The sequence below is a fragment of the Heteronotia binoei genome, chromosome 1 (genome assembly GCF_032191835.1).
Source record: "Heteronotia binoei isolate CCM8104 ecotype False Entrance Well chromosome 1, APGP_CSIRO_Hbin_v1, whole genome shotgun sequence".
NCBI classification, from domain to species: Eukaryota; Metazoa; Chordata; class Lepidosauria; order Squamata; family Gekkonidae; genus Heteronotia; species Heteronotia binoei.
The window spans coordinates 98,033,072-98,056,182 of NC_083223.1; the positions used below are offsets into that span (position 1 = coordinate 98,033,072).

The 23,111-nt window shown below is 41.1% G+C and overlaps 1 protein-coding gene across 4 annotated transcripts in view; it reads left to right on the plus strand.

Moving 5' to 3' along the window:
* The first annotated feature begins 9,236 nt into the window (after window positions 1-9,236).
* The window catches only part of SOBP (sine oculis binding protein homolog), a 254,136-nt gene continuing 240,261 nt past the window's right edge, over window positions 9,237-23,111 (plus strand). Inside the window, exon 1 of one of the 4 annotated variants that reach the window (XM_060237819.1) lies at window positions 9,237-9,674. In XM_060237819.1, coding sequence (XP_060093802.1) covers window positions 9,579-9,674 — 96 coding nt within the window. In that variant the 5' untranslated portion in view covers window positions 9,237-9,578. The remainder of the gene's footprint in view (window positions 9,675-23,111) is intronic. The other 3 variants (XM_060237814.1, XM_060237810.1, XM_060237804.1) reach the window with 3 other exon arrangements.

The following is a 23,111-nucleotide window of genomic DNA, read 5'->3' on the forward strand; positions in this document are numbered from 1 at the left end:
TACCAATGATAGTTCAATTAAAATCCAAGTCACAACAGGAATATCCGACTGCTTCAAGGTATACATTTGTAATCTAGGGCTGAATGCCGTATTTGTAATCCATGTGATATCAAAAATTAAAAATTAAACAAACAATTCAAAAGAAAAATAAAAACACAAATTGGACCAGACACTCCCCCCCCAATAGTAGCAAAAATAAGAAAGACTCCAGATATGATAAATAAAAAAGAGGAAAAGTGGGAAAATGAATGAAAAGCCAAAAATATTCAAACCATATCAAAAATATTCAAACCATATAAAAAATTAAAACAAAATTAAAGGGTTATATCCATAACATCCACCATCAGAGAATTATAATCCACTTTAAAAATTGGCACAGGCATTCTTCCTTCAACCAACAATCAGGTTATGTTTTATAATCCAATATACAATGCCCACCAGGATTTAAAAGTCTAGTTGGAGCTCACTTAAATTTGTTCAGAGCACTTCAGCCTAAACTTCAAATTACTTCTTAAGCCAGCTGTCCTTCTCATCTATATATGCTTGCAACTTTTCCAAAGTCAAATCTTTCTTCAGAAAGAAGTTTAAAACAAGTCAGTTAAATTCAGCCATCAAGTCTCTTCTATGTTAAGAAATTAGTGTGATTCTTCTCATGCAGGGATTATAAGCATCACCAAGTTAAGCAGAAACTTTTAGAAGCCTTGAAAGAGGAGAGAGAGTTTCTCCCTCCCCCCTTCTCTACCTTTGCCTCTGTCTGAATTCTACTTCAGCCCCAGTTCTCCGTTTTTCCTGCTTGTCAAAGACAATGCCTCAGGAATCAGTAGTAAGAAGAAAGAAAACTTACAGTCTTAATAGTAGAGATGCAGCTTGTCTCACTAGTGCAGAGCCACTTAAATCAGAAGAAGAAAAGGAAAAGTCCGGCAGTCGACCCTTGAGCCATTTAAAAATGGCGATCAACAGCGAGGCTAAAAGCAAGCTGGGATCGGGGGGAGGGGGGGCAGTCGCCTCCATTGTCACCCCCGTTCAACTGCTTGAGCTTCCTGCCTTCCAGGACCCTTCCTGGGTCCCAGAGTCGAGTTGCCCCTCGGGAGGGGGGACCCCTCCGCAATCCGATTTAGAAACGGCTCTGGACGTGGCAGTCTGAGCCGCTCCTAACAGCATGTTGCTGGAACCGGAAGTACAGAGTTGGAAATATAGTCCCATGCCATATGATATATCATGACAGGACTCTGATCTGGTGGAAAGGTAGCATTAAAATGGTTTAATTAATAAATAAAATTAATATAATCTGAGTTATGGGCAATGGTCCAAGCTGTGGAATCTTGCGAGCAAAAATTCTGCTTTGTGAGCCACTGGCATTAAAATTGTGAGCTACTGTATAAATTAGTTTGCTGTGGGGCCATTTTTTCTGAGTGAAAACAAAAATGTGTGAACCGGAAGCTAAAGAACTGTGAGCTAGCTCACACTAACTCAGCTTAGAGGGAAGACTAATTATGGGTGTCCTGATTGAGTTTTACATAATTGCTGGAAGTATGTGATTGGTGGTGCCATTCCATGTTGAATCAGTACTTTGAGATAGAAGGTATGTGGAAGACAGTTTTTCATCCTTTGCTTGGGTCTCTTTGAAATTGATCTGAGATATACCAGCAAGTTTGGTGGCATAACATTTTGGAGGGGCTGAAGGAGCTGCCTAATTTCTGCTCCACACATGGCAAGCCCTAGATGCTATATAGTTCTATGCCAGTGTAGTGGTTATATTGGTGTGGCACCAATAAGGCTTGTCAGCAGCATATCTCAGCATATCTTCCGGTTATCCAGTGTATCTCTGCAATATGCCATCAAAGAACTACAGCAAAGGAGGTCTCATCTGGGATTAGGATGAGGCCATAAACCCATGTACCATTTGTATTCCATGGATTTGAATTTTGAAGCTGGTTTGTTGGTGCAGGAAAAGTTCTGTTTAATTGAAACATTAGAGCCAATCACAAAATTTTCTCTGATGTCAATATATATGGAGTTCAATTCTAGACTCTGGTTCTAAGCAACTCACTTAGAAATATATTTCATATTTTCAAAATTCTATGAAAAGCTATATAGTTCAACTAACCTGGCTCCAGATGATACAGAGGTGTACTTATCCTCAAAGAGCTGTTTTATATTTCTTTCTCAAGCTCATATGGACATAATGGATGCTGACATCACATTGGAAGAATTGAAATCTATACTTAAAAATCTAAAAATCAATAAATCACCTGGGACCAATGGTCTACCTGCTGGATTCTATAAGACTTTTAATCTATCTTTCGTGGAACATCAGCTAGCTATCTGTAATAATGTTCTTCATTGTGGTTTACTTGGAAAGAATCCTGCCTCTTGGAAAGAATCCTTGATCGTGGTCATTCCAAAAAAAGACAAAGATCCAATGAATGCGGCTTCTTATAGACCGATTGCCTTATTAAATAATGATGCAAAAATATTTACATTTATACTAACAAATAGAATGAAAAAGTTAGTCAATGACTATATTCTACCTGACCAGACTGGCTTCATCCCTCGCAGATAACTGACAGACAACATCTGCCGTACCCTTAATATAATCAAGTATAGTAAATCTCTAAACAAGGCTCAATGATTTTGGCAATCGATTTTAAAAAGGTGTTTAACTCGGTGGAAGTACCTTATATGTCATGCTTACTGAAGTAGATGGGTTTTGGCCCAAATTTCCTTTGAGCCTTCTAATTCATATACAGTCATCCCTTTTCTGGAGAGTTAATGGGTATAACTCCTTTATATTTTACTCAATGAGAGGTACAAGGCAAGGATGCCGGTTATCTCCTCTGATGTTTGCTCTGGCCATAGAGCCACTTGCTGAGGAACTCAGAAGGAACGCTATCTTCTCTGGAATTAAGCTGGGAGAAAGAGAACATAAGATTAGCTGGTATGCAGATGATCTCTCATTATATATATCTAATCCTTATCAATCCTTGCCAGAAATTCAACAGATTCCTGACAAATTTGGAAGCATCTCTGGTCTTCACACTTATTTCTCCAAATCTGAAATTTACCCAATCTACAATCAAGCAATCCTTCTCCTATAGTTGGTGTTCCTCCACATGGTGGCATTTGGGGTTGAAATTCCTATCAAACTGGATGATATTTTCAAGCAAAACTTTGATGTTACACTCTGCAGTTGCTGACCAACTAAAAGAATGGAATTTGCTTCACCTGTCCCTGCCAGATCGCATCTACCGTGTAAAATGTTTCATCTTCCCAAAAATTTTATTTCTTTTATGTGCATTACCAAGTTTTATAACTGTTGTTCCTTTAATAAATGGCAAAATCATTATCTTCCTTTGTCTGGGCTTTCAAAAAATCATGTTTAAACCACCAGACAGTAAACAGACCATCCTACCTGGGGGGCCTTGACTTACCCCTTTTGAAGCTTTATCACCAGGCTTCAATAATCACCAGCATTGTCCGTATTCTGCAATCTGATTCTCTGACTGACTGGATGTTAATAGAACAGTCTTTTACTGCTCCTCTTCACCTAAAAGATATCTTTTGGTTGTCTGCTGCACTTAGACCAAAACTTACATGGAAAAACATCTTTCTTCAAATGGTGCTTCAGACCTGGGTCAAAACCAGAAGATCTCTCATTCCTGACATCTCTGTGTTTTCAACATTCACTAAACAACCTTGATTTCCTCCTGGAAATGTCCTGGGGGCTTCTGACGAATGAATAAAGGCAGGCTTCTCCTGTCCAATAGATCTAATGCACAATGATGCAATTAGAGACAAGACATATTTTAATACCCTCATGGGCTAATAACTCCTTGGTTTCAATATTTGCAACTTAAAAATATGGCTGAACATTTATCTGGAACTGGTATTTTGGCCAGACCGCTATCTGCCTTTGAAAAACTTCAATCTTTATCTGCCCCATTTGTGAAAGGTCTTCTCTCCAGGTTATACAATATTTTAATAGCATCAGACTGGAGACAGCCACTAGGTTTTCAAATTGCCTGGAATGATGGCTTTCAGAAAGACATTCCTCTTGGATGAAGATTTGACAATCTCCGGTCAATTATACTTCTGTTTTTAACATTCAAATACCTTTTTTAAAAAAACTATCTCATATTGGTACCTCTCCTCCAGATGGCTTCATCAAATGAATAATCAGATCAGTCCAGTATGCTGGAAAAACTGTGGATCTACGGGTACTTATCTGCACTGCTGGTGGGATAGTCCAATTATACCCCGATTTTGGCATGAGGTTACACAACAAATTTCCATAATTACTTCACAGTCACTTCGGATGACACCAGAATTAATGCTTTTGAACCTCTCTCAACCAGAATACATATTGACCCAATCAATCTGCGGGTAGTTAAAATCACCTATTACGACACAGTTTTTACGTTTAGCCGCTATCTTTAATCCTTCCATCATATTATAATCGTCCTCTATCTTTTAATTTGGTGGGCGATAACAAACTCCCATAGTTAAATTTCCTTTTGGGCCCTCTATTTCAACCCAAAGCATTTCTAGAAGGGAATCTAATTCTCTGTCCTCAGTCTTACTGGACCGTATACCCTCTCTGACATAAAGAGCCACCCCACCTCCAACCCTTCCCTCCCTATCCTTCCAATATAACTTATATCCAGGAATAACCACGTCCCACTGATTCTCCTCATTCCACCAAGTTTCTGAAATTCCCACAATGTCTATGTTTTCTCCCAACACTAAACATTCCAATTCACCAATTTTATTTCGAACATTTCTTGCATTTGCATACAAACATCTATAATTTCCCAGGCAAGCTAGGCCCGCCACCTTCCTCCTGCTGCCTCGAGACTTTGGCAGACAGTCCATACTGTTTGTCACCATCTCAGTTGACAACTCTGATCCATTACCCGGTAGAAAAGTAACAGCTAACCCTTGTAACAGCTAACCCTTGTAATTTGTCTAACAGCTAACCCTTGTAACAGCTAACCCTTGTAATTTGTCTTAACTTGGATTTTATTTGCAATTTATGCAATCTGATGTATAATGTATTTTATGTTGTAAGCCGCCCTGAGCCTGCTTTGGCGGGGAGGGCGGGATAGAAATTAAAAGTTATTATTATTATTATTATTATCTCTTTGAGATGAGTCCTCCCGAACCAGAGACATCCTGTCAGCTTTCCCCCAAGATTTAGTTTAAAACTGCTCTGCCACCTTTTTGATTTTAAGCGCCAGCAGCCTGTTTCCATCTGGGGACAAGTGGAGACCGTCTCTTTTGTACAGCTCCCACATGTTCCAGAAAGCATCTCAGTGCCTAACAAACTTAAACCCTTCCTCCCTACACCATCATCTCATCCACACACTGAGACTTCTAATTTGTGCCTGTCTCTCCTGCCTTGCACGTGGAACAGGTAACACTTCTGAGAAGGCTACCTTGGAGGTCCTGGCCTTAAGTCTCCCACCTAGCAGCCTAAATTTTTCCTCCAGGACCTCACGACTGCATTTCCCCACATCGTTGGTGCCAACATGAACCGACCACTGGCTCCTCCCCAGCACTGTCTATCAGCCTATCTGCAACACGCGTAATGTCCACTACCTTCGCACCAGGCAGGCAAGTCATCATATGGTCAGTACGCGGTTTTGCCACCCAGGTGTCCACTTGCCTAAGGATCGAATCACCAACTACCAAGACTCCCCCTCTGTCTCCCTGCCCAGGGATGGTTCCTTGGCGTGAAAATATTTCCGTTCACCAACTGAAGAAGAGGTCCCTTCTGAGGGCGCAGATAGTCATACATGTGACATTCAGTGTAAAACACTGGAAAGCCCCCACCCCCCTGCTGGCATTCTACCTTCATGATAGCTTTTTTTAAAAAAAAAAATATGCAGTCCCCTTTAAATCCTGTTTGTTTATGTGGCTCCGCTTCTGGAGGGTCAATTTACCTTATTAGGAACACAAGGAAAATAGGGATCTGGATTCCTGGTCCTTACACAGCCCCCAGGCGAAGAGCCACAGGCCAAGAGCCCTTTAGCTCTTGCCCTTTGGCTTGCGCCTCTGGCAAGGTGCAGCTTAACAATGCAAAGAGGGTGGGGAACACGGCCACTCCTAATCAATCAGCAACAATCACCTTCACATTTAGTCTACTCAACCAAACAAACAGCAGTTCCCCAGCAAACTACAAACTCAGAATTTTCAGCAGTCACACAAACTCAGAAATTCTCAGCAACTTCTTCCCCAGCTGCTCACCCTTATATCAGTTATTCTCTGCTCTATCTCAGAGCTTCTCTGCTCTCTCTCTGAGTTCTCTGAAATGTGCTCAGCCTCTGGCAAGGCACAGCTTAATAATGCAAAGAGGGTGGGGAACACAGCGACTCCTAATCAATCAGCAACAATCACCTTCACCTTTAGCCCACTCAACCCAAACAAACAGCAGTTCCCTAGCAAACCACAAACTCAGAATTTTCAGCAGTCACACAAACTCAGAAATTCTCAGCAACTTCCCCAGTTGCTCACCCTTATATCCCTTATTCTCTGCTCTCTATCAGAGCATCTCTGCTCTCTCTCAGAGTTCTCTGAAATGTACCTTAAGGAATGACATGTGGAAGATAGGGTAGATATGTTTTCAGTTGTGTTAGATGACAGGGCTAAGACTAACAAATATAAACCACAGCGAAGAAGGCTTCATCTGAATTTGAAGAAGATATTCCTGATGGTGAGGTGTGTTCAGTGCTGGAACAGTCTCTCTCATGAGGCACTGGATTCTTAGTCACTGGAGGTTTTTAAATACTGATTGGATACCTACTTGTCAGGGATATTATAGCTATAGTTCCTATGTTGGCAAAAGGATTGGATTAGATGACCTTGATGGACCTTTCCAACTCTGATATTAAATAAACCGTCTTAGCCCACCGTGCCATCTACATTATGAGTATAAATACTGACCTGCTTTATATCACAAGGATTATGAGAAGTGCTTTGAACATTCAAAAGTTCAACATAATAGTTATTATTCAAATGACTGTAAAACACTTGGCAAATTAAAAGTGCTACATAATAACTAGGTGTGTCAGAAGGCAATCCCCTGCAAACTTGGAAATAGGTTATGTTCAAATCTATAAGACTTAATTGCTTGTTTTTGAGAGCAGCAGGGTGTTAGTCTAAAATTCTCAAATCATTTGCCCCAGCTTACTTCTGGAGTAAATCTTGCAGAATTTAATTGGACTTTGGAGACTCTCTGGAGTAAGAGAGTTGAAGACTTCTGCCAGAAATGTCTTTTAAATATCAAAATAGTAATTTTTTCCTTTACTGTAGAGCCAAAGGGAAAATCACCATGTTCTTTGTTGCTGTCTTAACAATGTATAATGTGGCACTTTCTAACCAGCAAAAAAGATCTCTCTTCAGCTCATAAATGTCAACGATCCATGCCTAAGAAACAAAAATGCAAATCAGATATTATAAGGTACAAAAAGAACTTAGCTTTGACAGGCTAAACAGGATTTTTTTTATGTAGAGCCTCCTCGTACCCACACAGAACTCATTCTATCTCTAATTTTTTTAAGTGTATAATTTTAAGCTCAGCTGCCATCATAATGACAAATTCCTTTACAATTACAATTTTGACTAATGGAACAATGGACACACCCATACTGTATTGTACCAGGTAATTATGAACTGCCAGAGAGTAGCAAAGCAAGAACCGGGAATAATCAATGTATCCCCCTTCACTGTGTACCGTAATTCAGTGCCTCGTTTCTCCAGTAAATTTTATCACACCATTCATTCCCATTTCCTCCAGGTAGATAAAAGAAGGAAATAAAAGTAATCCACGTTGCTGTTTTTAAATGACAGCCTCTCAAAGAGAATTTAGCGGAATATATAATCGAATGAGCAAGGAGAGGCGGAAGAAGACAGAGGGGATTGGAATGTATGGCCGATGGGAATGGCCGCATGTGCTATTTGGGGGCTCTGAAAACCAGCGCGCCCGCGGGTCGCCTTGCGCAAACGCGAGTTGTTCTGCGGACGGTTGGCAGAGGAGAGATGGAAATAGTGATTTCTTTCGGAGCTTTTACAACACAAATCTAGGTAGTCACAGAGACAAAGGTTCAAGGCATAGGTTACCGCAATCCTATTTTTTAATGTATCGCGAATATACAGGGCTCCTCCTGCGTGTGGTTCTTTGGCCAGTCAGGCAAAGCCCACTTCGCACGCGTTCTGACGCACATTCCTTGTTGCCTCGCACATGCCCCAGAATTAAGTGCTTGCCTTAAAGCAAGGTCCAAGACAAAGACTTGATGGCTCAAATTCAACGATGGGAGATGTCCCCTCCCCTTCTTGGGGCAAGCGAAGGCTTTCCAGATGACTAGTTATGCCCTAAAGAAGTACAGGGGTTCCAATATCTGTGTGCCTAAGACTTCCTCCCGCCAAAAGCAAAACAAAACAAACACCCCCAACCCCCTGGGTTGTGTGCAGCCTCTAATCTTCCCTAGCACTACCCCGTCTTCAATGGGCCAGCCTCCTCCAAACCACCGCCCACTCATGCATACGTCAAACTCCGCCCCAGCTGGAGCGCTTTCAATGTGACTGTTATATGCGTTTTCCTCCGAGCGGCGTGGGCAGCCAGCCTCGCTTTGCGCCGTTTTGTGCCTGAAGGGAGAACGGCGCGGCCGAGGGAGAGCCCGCCCGCCCGCCAGTCTCTCGCGCGCCCAGCATCCTCCATCCATCCATCCTGGCTGCTTGCTCCAGGCCTCTCTGCTCCCCTCCCACCTCCCATTTCTTAACAGGCTCCCAGCCATCTATTGGCTCCCTCCTCGGCCCAAGGCAACGCTCGCTTCCAATTATCCTCTCTTTCTCTCGCACACACGCACGTTTTGAAGCCAGCCGTGCCCTCCTGTGGGGGAAGGGGGATTTGGGATGTCTTAGTAACCCCGCCTCTCTGACTTGCCATTAGGCTGGCGGTAACCGAGGGTCGTGTGTGTAAGTGTGTGCGTGTGTGAGAGAGAAACGGGGAGTGGGGAGACATCGGTGTATTTTCTGCTGTGGACGACAGTCCCCGCGGGGGAAGATGATGACAAGTGGAGCATGAGAAGTCTCCCCCCACCAATCCTTGAATTTGAGCCTGAGCAGCGCAAGAGAAAAAAAGAAGAGGCGGAGGATTTGGTGACAGTGGAAGCTCCGCCCGCCGCCTGGGTAGGGGGGCTGTCCTCGCTCCCCCACCACCCGAAGGAGCTGGTCTGGCTTCTCTCTTTCTCTTCCCCACCCACTGCCTTCCCTCTCCTTCACACACACACAAGGCAAGTCTTTTGCGCTCCCTCATGTAGACAGACAGGGAGACAGAAGATGGCTGACTCGCCAGGGCAACCCACAGTCCAGCCCGCCCGCATCCCCAGTCCTCCCAGAGCCGCTTTCTCCTTTGACACTCGCTGACGCCTTCGCCCAGCACTGAAAGCCTCCACCCCCCCATCCTCCCTCCCTCCCTCGCTCTCTCTCCACAACCTTCCCCCCAACCTCTCCCCAAATAACACCAGCAGCCATTTCATCTCCACCAAAGTAGATACGCACACACACACACAAAATAAAAAATGGCAGAAACGGAGAAAGAGGGGAGACCTCCAGAAAATAAAAGAAGCAGGAAACCGGCTCACCCCGTGAAAAGGGAAATCAATGAAGAGATGAAGGTATGTGCGCGCGTCTCTCTCTCTCTCTGGCACTAAAGAAGAAAAAGCTGGAATCGGGAGGGGTCTTTGCAAACAACCCCCCAGCACCTCATGCTTCCCACCCCCTCTACGTAAAGAAAGAACCTCTTGTCTTAAAAATGTAAAACAACTAGGATGCACAAATGGTTCTCAACTCCTCCTCCTGAACTGAAAGCCGAGACCAGTTCGCAGGCTATAAAGCCAGATCACTAAGCAGCTTTGATTTATGATTATTTTAAAAAGAAAACTCTTGGTTATTTTTCTCCCTGGGAGTTTCAGCAATGACTTTTCTATGTCGAATTTTACCAAATAAGCCTGAAACCGTTAAAGTTAAGAAGGGAAGTCATTTAGGCACTCCCCCCACTTCCAGTAGCCAGCTGCAACTGTGTAATTAAATTGTCAAAGTGAAATGTTATGGTCTGAACTGCACATCATTCTTGTACTTAGACAGAGGCTCTCTTGTCTTCTCCTTTTCTTCCCCATTTTGCTTCCTTCATCTGTTTTCCATGCTTCACTTCACAGTTAATCAAACCAGCAAAATGTTATGTTGAAAGAGAGCTGTCCTAGAAGTGTGCATGTGTTTGTATGTGTAGAATATAATATAGGTTTGTTTGTTAGGGTTGGAAGTGTAGGAGAGAAAGCCAGTGTCCTGACAGGAAATGGTGCCAGTCCAGCTGTGTTCCAGAGGTAGCAATGTGAGCTGGCTCTCCAGATGTTAGTATAGCAGCGGTTGTACAAAAATACAGCTCAGGACTTCTTTTATCCTCTTGTTATAGACTGAGCTGAAATGGTCCTCTGTTGCATATTTTTATTATTCTGCATTCCTACTTTGTTGACTGTTTATTTTATGTGTATCCTCTGGCTTTTTTTCCTCCTGGGTTTCACACGTGTTGCAAGGCTGAGGTGAACTTGCTTTGCTTCAAAATAATGAAAACTGTTTTTGATAAGGGATGAAATGGCATTCACCAAATTGATCATTCACAATGGGTCTGATTACAGCGGTCACTCTGAAATGTCCAAAGATGTGGGCTTTGTATGCATACCATGGAGTGTATGTGTGTATAGAAATAGAAGCACCAAGATTATTATGTTCATTGTTCTTACCAAATAAGACTAAAAGAGAACATGTAGTTTTTCTTAAACCCTACTCTTGATTGAGATAAATATTTGGCATTTGTTAAATTGGTGTTCTTTTTCATGGTCATGGAGGATGCGTCTATCTGCAGATGGCTGGAAATTTGAACAAAGGTGGTTCTATGTGTAAGAGCAAACTGCCCTAAATATCAATAACGTTTATTCAGCCTCCAGACGCTCTGCATTCCACAACAAGCAGCTTTATTTCCTCAAGATGTATATGACACTTCCTATTTTGGGATGAAGCTCTCCAGTTTAACAGCAATTGCTCAGACAGATCCTGTTTGGGTTCCAATTTTTTGGAAAGGGAGAGGATGAAGGGGTGGGGAACTGTGGACAAGGAGCTCTGCCCCATTGTGCATTGTCCCTTTAAGACACTGCTTCATGTGATCTATGTGGACTGCAGTTTTTAAGTTTCATAGGTTCTAGGATTACAAATTAGCTAATTTTAATCAAAACATGTGAAATGTTATCCTGGCTGGATATAAAGGCTGACTGTGCTGGATCCTCTGGGTTTGTTTTGTTTACTTTGGCTGCAGGCACACTTGGCGGTTTGGGAGATAGTTGTTCTTCTACAGTATAACAGATGTTTGTCTGAAATGGCGAGGAAGAAACAAAAACAACAGTGTGTGTGTGTGTGTGTGTGAATGAAAGGAGGAAAAATTATACTTAACAAAAACACCCATATTTATGGTGTTAAGCATTAGTGTTAATGCAGAGAAGTTTCCCCTTTCATTAAACTCTGCTAGTGGTTTAACAGCTTTAAGATAAATAAATAAATAGGCTATATGTGTAATTGAATTCAAGGTTGTGGGCTCATGTAGTTTTGAAGAGTTTTTATAAGGGTTTTTTCCCCTCCCTTTGGTGGAAGGATTGCAAGGTGAATAACAACAGGAGCTTTCAGGCAGCCTGGACCACATACCAGAGCAAGTTATCTTATTAAGCTCCGAGATCATGTTTTTTAAATACAATTGGTGGGTTTCCCATAACAATCTAACTAAAGATTTAACCAATTTTTCATCTTTATTTGACCTGGCTGCCAAATTACTTGCCCTTCTAGTAATACTTCTTAATTTACTGATAATATATATATATATATATATATATATATATATATATATATATATATATATATATATATATATATATATATATATATATATATATATATATGTATATATTGGAAATATGTATATATTGGGAAAATTTCCTTCTGACCACACAGCAGAAAAATATAGCAACACAACAAATTAGTTACATTGTATAAAATAGCAACAAAAATGTTATAGAGAACACAATGTGCCCTTGTGTAGGTATCTATCTGAACTGTGCAAACAGCCTGACTGCTTCCCTTCATCTGAACTGCTTTCATCTGGACCTGTGTAAAATAAGCTCTGGTAAGTAATCACGACAGAGCAGAAAGAAAGGAATGTATACAGCAATAGACAGCCTAAGCTGTAAAAACTGTAACCTGAGTCGTAGCAGCAGATCAGATATCAAGGCTGTAAGGTAGGGGGAAATGAGAGAGATGAAGGGGAGGGAAATAAGAGAGAGAAGGTGTGTGAGGGGAATGGAAAAGTCAGCTTGGAAAGTGAAGGACTAGTAGGAGGGCCCCCTCAGGGAACTTTGGCTCAGGGATTAGGGAATTTTATCATGGTGTACAGTGACCTACTCAGATTTCAGGCTGTGTTGGATTGAATTGCTTCCATTTGCTAGGAGTAAGAAAAAGGCTGGCGCGTATGTGATTACCTCTCCCCACCCTCCATCCAGTAATAAAAAGCCACTGGGTACAAGTGTCTATTTTAAGTACAGCAATGCAAGGCACCATGAATGAATAATAAAATCACCACATCATACAGATTTCCTTAAAGATTTGTTGCTTGATAGAGTCACATATTTGTTCAGCAGTGATGGAGAAACTAACAGCTAGTTTATCCTATGCTACATCAGTAATGTAACTTGCCATTCAGTTTTAAGATGACTGGAAACTGATGTTGTTTGCTGTTTTATCATGCCATATATTAGGTTTCATTTTTATCAGCAGCTTAATGTACATGACAGTTGCAACAACTTTTAACTTGTTACAACATGGTATCTAAAAAGTACATGATTGCATTGGTGTTCATATTGAATTTCAATGAAATTCAGAGAAAAATTCTGACATAAATGTTTTATTTCACTATGACCGTGCTATTTTCTTTCTTCTGACATTTGTTCTCAAAAGAAAAATAAAAGGATAGTCTTAAAATTGTCGGTGTCTTGTCAGTTTGTAGTAAGGAGAACATTACAGCTTGATCAGCATATAAAGACTGGAATAAAGTCATTTGCAGGATATGCTAGACAGCAAATTCATCTTTTATCATCTAACCAATACAATTAATGTAGAAAAACTTTGCAGTTCTATGTATAATTATGTCTAAAAATGAAAATTCTGAAAATCACAATCCAGTTTACTCCAAAGAACTCTTACTAATTTCACTAGAATTGATTCATATTAAATAAACGGTCATGCGCAAATTTAACTCCATTTACCAAGGAATGTGACATACAAAAAGCTTTGAACCATACAAAAAGTACATAAAGAATGAATTAATATGCTTGCATATTGCATATCTATGTTATTATTTCACAGAGCTGTCTGTGTGTACTTTTACAGTCTGTCTATCAGCCTACCTACCTACCTGATGCCTCCATCAGTTATGGTTTAATGGCAAAGTCACTGAAAAATGCTTACTTTTTTTCAGAATATTTTTGCATATTTAAAACATGATTTTCGTAATGTGAAACTTAGAAACAATGGCTCTGACTGCAGAGAAATGTCAGACACATTTTCTGTAATTCTTTGGAAAAAATCATTTCCTTAATAGCAGAGAAGTGCATATAATTTTTAAATAAATCTTACGCAGTATGCAATAATTTTACATTTTGCAGAAATGTCCTGACATTAGGTGACAACTAATTCCTCTGTATGAGAAGCATCTTTCTCTCCCCTTGGGTATTCAGGTGGATGTATTTATTAGAAAATTAATATGTTCCTAGCAACTAGACATGGTTATAGAAGATTGTATTTATTAATTGACAGCATTCACCTGCAATCTTAAAATCCAACATGATGTCAGGAAGCTCAGATGATGAGATCATATTACAGATATACAATTTTAATTTCTTTTATTAGCTGGAGATGAATGTGCTTGCATACTTGGTGAGTTGTTCATGCAAGGAAATAAAAAAAACCCCTCCACTTCTTTTAAAATTTGAAGTAAGCATTCACTAACATGACTACCCGAAAATGAGTCTCATCCAAGTTATGTTTTGTGTTTGTTACTTGCAATTTTCCCGTTTTCATCCTTTGATTTTTAGCATAAAAAAGGTTGACCAGAAATGCAGAGAAACACACTGGTGTGATGTGTAACTTTAACAAATGGCAAAAATCTACAGTCAACTGTGCAATCTTAAATTCCATGCATTATGATGTTATTGTAAAACGAATTTATTCAGAATGATGGAAATAAAAATCTTTCTGCTGTCATTTTATGCTTTTGTGTCATAAAATAAAAAATACATGGTATGTGAAAGGAGACCTGAAGATGTCTAATTGTTGCTTTTTTTATTTCAACGGAAAGCAGGCCCATAGCTACGAGGGGGTCTGTGGGGGCACAGCCCCCCAACTTCTGGGTGAGGCCCCAACCAGTCCCCAGGGCCTCTGCCATAGCTTCGGGGGCTGCTGCTGGCCCCACGAGCAATTTGGCCAGCTGGGGGCAGAAGCAGTCTCAGTCTCCCCCTTGAGTTAAAGGGCCAGCAGATCAGTTGTTTTGTGGGCCCTTTAACTCCAGGGGGGAGCTGGGGGTTGCTTTTGCTGGGGCTCCACCGGCTGTTTTAGTGGTGGGGAAGGAAGGAAGGGAGGGTTGTGACCACAGTGACAGGGAGAGAAAAGAAGGGTCTTCTCTTCCCCCCCTGCTGCTCTCACGGCTGCCCTCCCTTCCTTGCCATTAAAATAGCAGTGCCGGCGGGGCAGAAGCAGCCGCCCATCTCCCTGTGCCAGTTAAAGGGCCTGACGATCAGCTGTTTCGCGGGCCCTTTAACTAGCAGGGGGGCTGGGGCTGCTTCTGCCTCCATCCCACGCTATTTTAATAGCGGGGAAGGAAGGGAGGATGGTGGCAAGGGGCAGGCAAGGAAGAGCTTCCCTTCGCTCCTCTCCCTGCTGCTTTCCCCACCACCACCCTCCCTTCCTTCATAGTCACTTGTCCCTTCCCCTTCCACAGCTTCTCCTCGCCCCTTCCCCTCTGTCCCAGCCCCAATCGCAGCAGCTTCTCCTCACCCCTTCCCCCCAAGCACTGATCGCCACTGCTTCTCCTCACCCCTTCCCCTCCCACCCAGCCTTGATTGCAGCCACTTCTCCTGCCCCTTCCCCTCCCTCCCAGCCCCAGTCGCCACTGCTTCTCCTCGCCCCTTCCCCTCCCTCCCAGCCCCGATCGCAGCCACTTCTCCTGCCCCTTCTCCTCCCTCCCAGCCTCGATTGCCACTGCTTCTCCTCACCCCTTCCCCTCCCACCCGGCCTTGATCACAGCCACTTGCTTGACCCTTCCCCTCCCTCCCAGCCCTGATCGCAGCAGCTTCTCCTCGCCCCTTCCCCTCCCACCCAGCCTTGATCACAGCCACTTGCTTGCCCCTTCCCCTCCCTCCCAGCCCCAATTGCCACTGCTTCTCCTCGCCTCCGCTGCCTGCCTTTCCCCCTGCCTGTTCCCGCGAGTAGCCCCATGCCTGCTGCCTACTCGCAGGGCTACTCATGAGTAGGTGCCAGATCCGGTGACTGGGGCGGGCGGAGCTGTGCTGCCTAGCCAGAAGGGCTAGGGCCGGCCCTGCCTGTAACTAGAGGGAAGGTCGTGTGGGGCGCTGGGGGGCATCAGTGGCCCCCAAAAAATGTAAATGCCCCCTGACCTTCCAAATCCTGACTAAAGCCCTGGCAGAAAGGTTTTCAAGAATTAGATATTTTCAAGTCTCCTTTCACATACCATGTCTTTTTTATATACAGAATAATGTCATAGGCATCTTTATACCACCCTGATTGGATCTATCTTTGTGCATTACATGATCTAATAGAACATGTAATATAATAATGCATAGTAAAATTGTGATCTTGTCTATTTAAGGCTAAACATAAGGCAAAAAAGAGAGGGTTTTTTTTTAGCATAAACCCACTAGGAGTTGCTGCGATTGATCTGTAGAATGAAGTATTTTGAAGACTTTGATAAAAATAATTGATAGCACATAAGCAATTGCCTGCTTTGTCAGTCCAGGTATTCTGGGGAGCACAAGTTTAAGGATTTCTTCAAGTTTAACCATTTGTTTTTATCTAAATCTTTGGAATCACAGGATTGAAATAATTAGTGTGAATGTATGTTTTCTAGCTGTCAAAGTATTAACAAACGTAAGAGCCAGAGTTATCATTTTCTGTTATGTTCAGAAATGGCAGTTGTAACTATCATTTGGGTATTCTGGGTGTTATCCTTATCCCTCAACTGTCCATTTACAGTAACTCTTGACTATATTTTGTTTTGAAGCTGTCTTAGCTTTTCTCAGTCCATTCTCTCTCTCTGCTTTTGAATGCTCAAATCAGTCCTAACATTAAAAATAGCCTCCCTTGACATTCTGCTTCATCGACATACCATTCTCTTTCCTTAATATTCTCCTTCATTTTTAGTTGTTTTGCTTCTTTCCTCAGTGTTATTTATTAATGTATCTCTATGTAATCTGGTTTTCACCTATTCCACTCTCCATTTTTTCTTTGTCTGCTTTCAGATATCATAATTCTTAATCTTTCTTCCTTGATCTTTTTTTTTTTTTAAATTATTTGTGATCTTTGGCACTTCATGTCATGCTCCTTGACTTATTTCTATTGTCTTATCATACACTGGTTTGCCCTGATACCTTTCTCTTTCTCCAGTTACTCCTCTGTCTCTTTGGATGGCTCTTTTCCTAATGGTCCCCCAATCACCATAGGCTAACTGAACTTGGTTCTTGGTTCATTATTTTTCTAATGTTGCCTGCCTTTTCAGATCTTAATTTCTGAAAAGAGAAGTGACAGAACTGAAGCTTTCCTAGAGTTTCATATCCCTAATGAAGGACCGGGCAGGCAGTGATCACTCAGTGACAAGAAAAATGCACCTGGCACATTCTCAGATGTAAACGTTTCTTTTCTTACTTTGGATGTCTAAAAGTTTGTATTCAAGACTTGCAATGCCTGAACTTTGGTTTTCTTTAGCTCTGAACTTGGTTCTCTTTATTTTTTTTTAAAAAATATTTAATGAGAAAAGACCTTCTGTTTATGCTTTTATGTTAAAGCCACCCATGTCTCCTCACTTCAATCTTGGTTTCTCTTATGTTGTTATAGATTATTTATTTATTTGGGCATTTCTGTACCACTTTTCTCCTCCAAAGTCCCTTTGGGATTATAGAAAATTCCAACATAAAACTACTGCAGCCAATTTAAACAATATTTAAACAAAACAAATGGAGGAGACACAAACATCTCCTGGACTGGTCCTGATCCACTGAGCTGCCTAACACAAGCCTCAGGCTGTGAATTTTGGCTAAGAATCAAGGATCAAGAGCCCTTTTCTCACACCAAAGGTCTTGTGCCTCTGTCTGTGCCCAAGCTAAGCAAGCCAGTAGAAGAAAAACAAACTCAGCCCCAACAGTTGCTAGCAGAACCTTCCTCACCTGCCTCCCTCAAGTTTACTCTCCTGGCAAGTTGCTTCATTTGCTTCTAGTCACCCTGTTACCAATCACTGGCTTCTACTTAGATATTAAGCCCCCTACCTTCCTTCCTTCCTTTGCTTATGGCTCCTTTCTCATATTGTGCTGCTGAGAAGCTGTCAAAGCACCTGCCATGTTGATTGGGCTTCTCGCATTGTCCTGGAGACAAGGAAGGAGTTGTCTTTTCATACCTCCTTGTTCCCACTACTGTGTGTGAGTTAATAAATCACCACGCCCTTTGTAACTTTCTCTTTCTTCTGTCTATATGCTTCCCCCCATGCTTTCCCTATAAGTAAGCAGAGGAGCCTACTCTCTTGTTAAATCTTTTCCTTACTTTCCAATAGCTCAGATTATTCTACAAACTACATTTTCTAATATCCAGACTTCATGTATCTGACATTCGGCAGTTCTGTTTTTACCTTCCTATTGATTTGTCCATTTTGCTTATATTAAATCTTCTGTGGAAGGACAAGATAACATCAGTGTTCCACATAATACTAGTACACACTTGGTGCAAAACACTAGTTGCCGCAGTAGCTCAGCTGCTCAACACTAGTTGCAGCTTTAGCAGCTAAATATTCCATCCTTACAATCATATCTACTACCTCAAGTCTTTCTGGGCTTTCAATGCATGATCACAAAAGGTTAACGGATAGACAGCTATTTAGTAGGTGATATTCAACATTGTTCTGGAAGGCAATTTAATGTATTCTGGTTTACCTAGGAATATAGGATTACAAATATCTCTGTTACGGCCTGGTAGGCCTTATTAGAAGTCTGTCATAGTTCACATTGGAATGAACTGAAAAGAATGATGGATGGTGTAGATTATTAAGCATATCTGAAGCTCAGCGAATGCAGTTTGGGACTATTGTGTTAACATTATGGTGGTAGTGATAATGTTATAAACTACTGTTTAAACTGCACTGTGGTATATCCTTTTTACTATTAATAAATATTGGATAAGAGAGAACTTTTTGAAAGAGGGGAATTAATTGCTTATAGTACTTCTCTCAGTGTTAAGGACTATGGGGGCACTTGATAAAACAGTGCTACTGAAGCCTAGTAGACATGAGTCGAGTTAGTGTCTGGATGGGAGACCCACTTAGGAATCCTGTGTATGCCCTCTGAAGGAAAGGAAAGATGGAAGTGTTTCATTTGCATTAATAAACTAATCATTGCAAGCATCTCAGAGGTGGTTATTATGGAGTCTGCTGTCCCCATATTACAAAGGGAGATAGGGCTGATATAACTCTAAATGCATCCAGTTAGTTTATGACTGAGAGGAGATTCTTAGAGCTTCTTGCTCCTAACAATGTTATGCTATAACAGACTTTAACTGGTACTCATTCTACCACAATAGCTTGATTAGTAATGAACATAGTTTTTGTTTGCAGGTATTACACATAGTTTTTGTTTGCAGGTATTACACTGATTATTACAGAGACAGAGATTTATTAACAGTGTTTTATGATGTTCTTGCATAGAATAAATGATTTATGTTCTGAGGTGACAAGGTTCAGTAAAATTTATTCTTTTTTTTTTCTTTTCTTCACTCTTGTGCCCTAGGGAGGGCTAAAGAGATTTTGGTTTCTGAAGTGGAAGCCCCAGAATGTTTCCCCATGGTGGTAGAAATATTAAACTAAATCATTCAAAATATGGTGTCATTTAATGACTTGCCAAAACTCACTGCTTGGAATGAGCCACCTCATCCTGCCAGCCCTGCTATCTTGCTGTTTTAGCTTCTCAAATTTTCCGTTTTTTTCCCTCAGTCAGGATAGCCTGTTTCTTCTTTCTTTCATAATTTTATCTAGTAAATCCATTTGTTTCCATCTTGTGATCTTCCTGGTCCCACTTGTGGTACTTCTACTCTCTGCATAATCACTCAGCTTTTTGATATTGTGCACTATAGCTTTCATGATTCAATTAATGCTATAACTGGGAGCTTTTGTCCACATGCCAACTTTCAATCATCATACCACATATTTGTCATATTAGAGACTTCCTTTTGTATTTGTGCATTTATTTGAATCCATTTCTATTCCTCTCCATCAAAAGTGGTGAAGATGCTAACAAACTATTAAAAATAATATAAACCATATAAAATACTAACATAAAATATTAAAATAATATTAAAACCCATAATCAACTGGAAGCCTGGATAAGCAATTACATTTTTAACTGGTACCAGAAACTTAACACACTTTGTACAGCTTTTCTGTTAGAAATATAATTTGTTAGAAATATAATTTATAAATATGATCAACAACACTGAAAGTTTAAATCTGTTTACCTTTGAAAATCAAAGTACTATAGACATATAGACAACTTAAATGTTACATGACTATGAACTAAGGGTGCAATCAGATGGGCAGGTTGCCGGGGCAGGATGTTGCCTTTTAAAAAGCCACTTGATTTTGTGCCACTCCACCTTGATCAGATGGAGGACACTAAGCTTCCAAGTGGCAGGGGCCAATGGTCATCCATTCACATTGCAACCATAGACCAGCCAGGATTGGGGTTTTTCCAGTCCTGCTGTGCATGTGCAGAAGTGGAGAAGTGCACTTCATGATGGGGTTTGGTGGTGGTTGGGAAGGACATGCTAGAAATGGAGTTGAATGATCACACTGCTTATGCATTTCCATGGTGCACTGGGGCGATCAGATCACCCAGAAATATACCATGGAAGCGCTTCTCCAGAGAAGCCACCAGAATTTGCCGGTGGCTATTTAATCCGTCTGGGAGTCATTGTAGTATGAGGTAAGGATGAGTGGGGCACGGGGCCCAGATGTGTGTGTGTGATTGTGCCCATTTAAACCTGAGGGAAGGGGTGGCTATGACAGACCAAATTGGTCATCTGCTCACACCCTAAGTCTGACATTACTTTTTAGAGGTATGCATTCATGCATGCAAGTGTCATTCAAGAACTGTTAGCCACATATCTGTTTAAAAACTGTTAGCCACGTATCTGTTTCATCACCAAATTTGAGTGTGACAAACCAGTTTACAAAGTTTTCTAAATGTTTTTCCAGCCAAAGAAATAGTCAGGTGTTTAATTAGATAGATAGATAATTTAGATAGATAGATAGATAATTGCATCTTAAGAAATCGTAAGAAATCTTTCCTGGGAATGAGTGTTGTTGAATAAAGTGGGAATTGCTATCCTTTATAAATTAGCCACAATGAGGGCTTTTTTTTGTAGAAAAAGCCCAGCAGGGATCATTTGCATATTAGGCCACACTCCCTGATGACAAGCCAGCTGGAACTGTTCCTATGTGCTCCTGCTCAAGAAAAAGCCCTGGCCAACAAAAGAGCTATTTCAGGATGTATTTCCATAAACAGTGCAACATCTGGCTCTCCCCGCCCCCCACAATGCCATACTGAAAACTTGCTGCAAGGTGAGGTAAAAGACTGCTGTATAAAAATAATACATCAAAAGTTCCACTGGAATGGATATATGTGGTTCTCTGTATTGTGTTGAATATCACAAGTAGTCCTAAAAGAGGCTGTGCTTCATTCATTTTTAAAGTTTAGCCTCAAACTAATAATAATGTATATTTGTTGCAAATCATATCAGTGACAGGTCAAATTATATTGTTTAATGCAAACATATGGGAGTTTCTGCATCTAAGGGAACTATTTATTTATTTACTTAATTTATACCCCATCATTTTTCCAAATGGGGACACAAAGTAGCTTACATTGTTCTATCCTAAGCATGTCTTTTCAGAAGTAAATGCTGTTTTATTGACTCCAGGAAACTATTCCTAGGATTGCAGCCATAGAATTTAGGCTCCTGAACCATATGCCAAAAAAAAAAAAAAAAAAAAAGTGAAGGGGGTTTGTAGAGATGAATGATGTTTCGGAGGAGTTGTAAATTGTTTCAGCAGTGAGCTTACTACTGAAGGTGATACTGATGGAAGATTTTATTTGATTTGCCTTCATTCTTCACATCTGCTTCAAATGTTGTGTAAGCATCCTTTGGTGACTGTAGCCTTGGTCATGAAATATTCCTAAATATATGTTTAACATTAAGAATCTGAACACTGCCAGTAAACTCATTGAGGCTGTTCAAAAACTACAGTTTGGTGTATGAGTATTCCAATACCAAAAGGTGCAGTTGGAGAGTATCTAAAGTGCAGGGTACCTATAGAACTGGCTCACACACTGTAATTTACAGTGAATCCTTAAATCATTTAATCTTCACAGTGATGATGGTAAGATATTTGGGTTTTCTTTAAGAAGATAGCCTACTAAGAACACTTTATTAATTATAGGACAGCAGAAGAGAAGTAAGAGTTTACTGTTTTAGGGTGCTGATGAGTCTGTTCTTCTTAGTGTCAGCCTTTCATTCCAGAACCTGGCTTCAAAGCAGAGCTATAAGCAGGGCTTTTTTTTTTTTTTAGCAGGAATGCACAGGAATGCAGTTCTTGCTGGCTTGGTGTCAGGGTGTGTGGCCTAATATGCGAATGAGTTCCTGCTTGGCTTTTTCTACCAGAAAAGCCCTGGCTATAAGATGAGAGTCTCTCTAGTTTCAGTGTAGTGTAGGGGTATCTAGACTTTTTGATCTGAAGGCCACACTGAGATACAGAAACTGTTTAGTCGGCTAAACCATGGTGTGAATCCTAAACAGAAACAAAAGGAGTCAATGAAAAGATTGTTCAGATTTCAGTTTATGCATAAGAGAAATCTAGTATTGTATTTTTAAGACACATTTTTATATAGAAGCCAGACCTATGGAATACACTGTTAAGACCAACAGTGATAATACAACATGGTACATAACTTTTCTAGCTCTTCAGAAGTCTTCATTGGCTGAATATTAAAAAGCAAAGAGAAAGCAAACTAAACACACAGGTTCCTTTTTAAGGGCCCTTTTTTCTCATTATGTTGTGTTAGTTTGGTTGGTTTTAATATTTTTATTTATTTATAGGATATTCTGCAATATTTTTGATCAAGTGGTACAGAAACTGTCCAAGATAAATATGATTGCTTTCCCCCTCTCTCTGTGCAGTCTCTGTCTTCGTCCATCCCTCTTTGTTCTGCTCTCTTAAGTAGGTCTTCTGCCCTGCCTATTAGAACTTTTGAAGTGCACCGGAGCCAGCTTTCCCACACATCAAAAGGCAGGGCTGAAGTTTAATTCCCCACTCCTCCACTTGCACCTGCTGGAATGGCCTTGGGTCAGCCATAGCTTTCACAGGAATTGTCCTTGAAAGGGCAGCTGCTGTAAAAAGCTCTCCCAGCCCCACCTACCTCACAAGGTGTCTGTTGTGGGGGGGGGGGAGGTAGAGGAGATTGTGACCACTCTGAGACTCAGAGTATAGGGTGGGATATAAATCCAATATCATCATCATGATTCTTCTTCTTTTTCATCATCATCATCATCATCTTCAAGGATGTACTTCTTCACCCAAAGGGTGATTAACATGTGGAATTCACTGCCACAGGAGGTGGTGGCGGCCACAAGCATGGCCACCTTCAAGAGGGGGTTAGATAAAAAGAGGTCCATCAGTGGCTATTAGCCACAGT